The following is a 4,542-nucleotide window of genomic DNA, read 5'->3' as shown; positions in this document are numbered from 1 at the left end:
CTTCCTGTGGTTGTCGGGACCACACCACTGGGGCGGGGGGGCAGGGGCCACCTGCCCTGTCTCCTAGCTCCCACGTGCAGGCCCCAGGTACACTGAGGCAGGACCGCGGCACCGGAAGGCTGGCTAGGGCCCCTCCAGGGAGGCAGTGGCAGGCAGGACCCAGGGAGAGGCTCGTCGCGGTCAGTGCCATGGCCAGGCTGGATCCCGGGCCGTGGGCCGCGCACCCTGCTGTCCGGGCTCCGGCTTCCCCTGGGCACAGCAACGAGCCGGAGCTGCAGGGGACACTGCCGCGAGGGAGACAGACGGAGACTGGCCCACACTCTCTGCAGGCCCTGGGCCACTTGCTCCGTTTCTCCTCAGCTGGTGGACAGTCCCCACGTGGCCGCGAGGGCAAGGCTGCCCGGGGGCCAGCGGGTCATTCCGCCCCCCGCCCAGCTGCAAGCTGCCGAGCCTTGGCCCGGGCTCGCAGCCCTGGAGCGGAGCAGGAGCAGTCCCTGCGGCCTCATATTCACATGCGCAGCCCCCCAGTGGGCTCCGCGGCCCCTACCTGCGGGAGATGCCGCTATCCCGCACGCCGCCCCGTCTCCTAGGAGACCTGGGCACCCACAGGCCCCCCCAGAGCCCGAGGACACGGCGGTGTGGCCAGGGTGGGGGCCCCAGCCCGTTTCCCCTTTCAGATCCTTGGTGCTTATTTCGGTTCCCACCAACCTCCGGGGCTTTACTGAAACGAACACCCGCCCGGCCAACGCCCTGCGCAGGTCTCCCGCCTGCTCCCGCCGTCCGGCTCCCCAGGCCACCACGCCCTTCCTTCCCGAGCCCCGGGAAGGTCCCCCACCACAGGCCCGCACGGGGCAGGCCCTCACCCACACCAGACCTGGGGTGGGAGGCCCCAAGCCACCGTGCACCAAGAGCTGGTCCCTGGCCTCGCCGGCCTCCACCTGCCCAGCAAGGCAGGGGCAAAGCCTGCGAAGTGCACCTGGCCTCATGTGGCTGTCCACTCCAGGAGTCCTCATGGCCACGGTGCCCACGGCCAGGAGCAGGCAGGGCTGGCCACCCCACTGGGCCCAGGCAGGCCCTGCACTAGGGAGGCTTTGCTAGGCTGGCAAGGCCCAGACACCAAGGTGCCCACACATGTCGGGCGCTGTGGGGGGAACGTCCCCAGGCCCTGCGGGATGGAGCCCCAGACCAGGGAGACTCGGGGCAGCCTGGGCCCCGGTGTCTGCGGTCTGTCCTGGCTCGGCCCAGACCCCTATGCATCCACCGCTCTTCAGGACAAGGTCACATAGGGTGGACTCGGGGACGTGGCTGGCCCTCCCTGGGGCGGACTCGAGCAGGCAGTGCTCAGCAGAGCGCCAGACCCCTGCGCCCCTCGCCCCCCAACAGCAGACGTCAGAGAACCTCGCTGGCTCTGGCAGCTGTGACTTCGCGGTTGTGGTTTTCGAGCAGGGGATGGGGGCACGCACCCCCCCAACTCCACCCACACTCCCATCAACACGGAGAACCCCAGGTTTCCAAGAGAAATTGCGTAAGCCGGAAGCTGAACTCAGCACCCAGGGAAGGAGCTGTGGGGGGCGGGGTGAGGCAGGGGGCAGGGGTCAAGGGTCCAGGCAAAACCAAGTGCAGTGCGACCACCAGCAGACAGATGGACGGCTGACCGGCAGGCCAGCTGTGACCACCTGGGGCACAGCGGATGTGCTCCCCCGCCCCAGGCCTGACTCCAGCCCTGCCCGCCTCGTCACCTCGAAGGGGCCCGGGTCCCCTCACACACAAGGAACCGGGGTTCAGCAAGAACCGGCTACGCCAGGAACCCAGCTCTGTGCAGAGAACGACGGAGAACAGGACGGACGTGGCCCCAAGCCCAGCCTCCCGATGGGCTAATGGTCTTGGGGTACCAGGCGCCCCGAGGTCGGGGGCATCCCTACCACCCTCGGGCGGGCACCGGAAGGCCCGGGCCCGGCACGGCCCTGCTGCAGACTCCCGTGCCCAGGCGCCCACTCTGCACGAGCCCACGGCGGGGTCCGGGCAGGCGGCAGGCCTGCGGCCAGCGGGGAGCCTCGCAGGGCTCTGAGAGCCAGCAGCTGCCCGCCTGGGTCCAGGCACCTGGTCTTCGTCGGCCCTTGGCCTTGGCGTCAGCAGGAATGGGGGTGGGGCAGCTACACTAAAGATACCACGGCCAAGCCTCCCTCGAGCCGCACCTCGAGCTTTCTGCCTGCTTCCGGAAGGCCGGGGGCTGTGAGGGGAGCATAGGCCGCCTGTGCTGATGCCCGAGGCCCTAGCCCTCTGTACCTATCTCCCAGGTGCCGAACGGCTGACGAGGTCACCTTGGGAAAAATCACCAAGATTTTCCACCAAGGCTCACGCTAGACAAGCCCAGCCAGACGGGGCTGGCTCCAGACCTCGATGGGGCCCGAGTCCTGGGCCAGGGGGATGGGGGTCTGCCCTGGAAGTGGTGCGGCTCCACGGGCAGCAACGGGCAGCTCCACAGGACACACGCTGACACGCTTGGCTGTGTGGCTCTGCGGCGGGGAGCCGTGCTTTGAGTGCCGAGGTCCCGTGGAGATGGCACACCAAAACCCTACCACAGGCTGTCACCTGCCGGGCTCGCAAGCTAAACTTGCACTTGGACACTGGGAGCAGGAAGGGAGGCCGCCTATGTCAAGATGGACGGCTGGAGCCCCAGAGAGAGGGAGTGCCTGCCGGGGTTCAGGCAGGCCCCCTGGCCATCCAGCGAGCAACCCGCCAGGAACTGGGCCCTGTGGCCCCTCAAAGCCCAGGGATTTGAGGAACTCGGGACAACTCTGCAGGGGTTTGGACACGAGGTGCCCAGGGGAGGGTGCACCAGGCCTCTAGGGTCCCCACAGCAAGAACTAGACTAAACCAGGCCCTTCGAGACACCAGCCACACACAACCCCAAAGTCAGACTGCTCCACAGAAGGCCTGAGTGAACACGCTCCTGGGAGACGCCAAGCCTGGCGGGTGAGCGGGGGCCACCGTGGGACCAGGAGGGTACGTCTGCACCAAGCCAGGACACGTCTCCCCTGTGCGGTCGGGCAGGGGCCGCTGAGGCCCCGTGGCATGGGTATGAGCGGAGACCAGGAGGGGATGGGCCCAGGCCTAAGAAGGGACAAGCCAGGGACGAAGGTGCAGCTGAGAGGAGGAGGAGCTCCAGAGGGGCAGGTAAGCCTGGGGAGCCCCGAGTCATGGAAGCGGGGACCCCCCCCACACGGGAGGGGCCCCCCACACTGGAGCAGAGGAGCAGCTGGAGGACGCCTGGCTGATGACCGCTGAAGGTCACGGGCTCAAACCCAGGCCACGGCCACCTCGGAGGTGCTACTTCCCAGAGGTGCAGAGCGGACACGGGAGCACCTGCCTCCCAGCGTGCACGGGCGAGGCGGACACCCTGCAGGTGAGACCCAGGCCCACCCCCGGCCCGGGCCCGCACTTACCTGGGGGCTGCTGGTGCCGAAGCCCAGCGTGGGTGTGGTGGGCACGGACATGGAGTGGGGGCCCATGGGGGAGCTGATGACCGAGAAGGGCGGGCCCATGCCGTTGACGGGGGAGCTCAGCGTGCTGATGGGTGAGGGCAGCTGTCCTGGGGAGCCCAGCGAGGCGCCGAGGCCAGGCCCCAGGGACGGGTGCAGCGAGGGCGCGGCCATGGAGCTGCGTCCCGTGGGGGAGCCGAGGGACGAGGAGCTCACCTGGGTGGAGAAGTCTGCAAGAGAAGGCACAGAGGGCGGTCAGGGACCCCCGCGGACGGCCCGCTACCCCTGGTCCGCGGAGGCCCCCGAGGCGGTGGAATGGGGAGCACCGGCCCCGGGCAAGGCCGCAGGCGCCCCCATCCTCGTGGCCCACGGATGAGAAGTCACGAAGACACACGTCGGGCCAGGCCAGGGTGCCCGGAGCTCCCCTCCGAGGCACCAGGCCTACCAGGCCCAGGCAGACGCAGAAAGAGCAGGCTGACGGCTGCCGGCAGGACACCCTGAGATGCCCGTCTGGGCAAGGAGACTAGACGGCTGCCGCTCGAACCCTCAAACCCTCAGCGCCCTGTGCCTGTGCACCCGGAATGCCCAGCAGGCAGGCGAGGCCCGCCCCCCGCCCGTGTCCTCGGGGAGTCAGAGTGAAGGTCTGGGAGCAACCACGGGAGATGAAGGCTCAGGGGTCCAGAGCATCCGCTGGCAGAACCAAGTCCATGTCCCCGTACACAGTAACAGCTGCAGCGAGGAGCTAGGCGGGGCACCCCAGTCGCCCCACACTGCCGCTGGCGAACCGAGGCCCCATGCTCTTACAGCTGCCCCAGCAGGGTGTGACTGGCACTGGGAGGCCACACTGCCTGGGGCCGCTCGGAGACCTGCAGCAGAGGCCAAGACACCACGTCCCCAAGCCCCTCTGCCTTGTGGGGCCCCAGGAAGGCGCACACTTCCTGCGTGCCTGAGCCCGGAGGAGGGGCCCGGCTGTGCACCAGGCGTGGGGCTGGGCAGCAGCAGAGGCCATGGGGGGAGGCTGAGGCCTCCCACACCCCGGCCTTTCTTCAAAGCCCCGACA

The 4,542-nt window shown here is 69.0% G+C and overlaps 1 protein-coding gene across 1 annotated transcript in view; it reads right to left on the bottom strand.

Annotated features, from left to right (window-relative positions):
- RXRA (retinoid X receptor alpha) overlaps positions 1-3,712 on the bottom strand; it is a 25,026-nt gene extending 21,314 nt beyond the window's left edge. The window contains exon 1 of the mRNA XM_011376245.2: positions 3,447-3,712. Within this exon, the coding sequence (XP_011374547.1) occupies positions 3,447-3,656 (210 nt within the window). The 5' untranslated portion in view covers positions 3,657-3,712. The remainder of the gene's footprint in view (positions 1-3,446) is intronic.
- Positions 3,713-4,542: the final 830 nt, after the last annotated feature.

This window comes from Pteropus vampyrus, unplaced genomic scaffold (assembly GCF_000151845.1).
Source record: "Pteropus vampyrus isolate Shadow unplaced genomic scaffold, Pvam_2.0 Scaffold289, whole genome shotgun sequence".
Taxonomy (NCBI): Eukaryota; Metazoa; Chordata; class Mammalia; order Chiroptera; family Pteropodidae; genus Pteropus; species Pteropus vampyrus.
The sequence above is the reverse complement of the archived record's forward strand: the minus strand, read 5'-3'. Positions and strand labels throughout refer to the sequence as shown.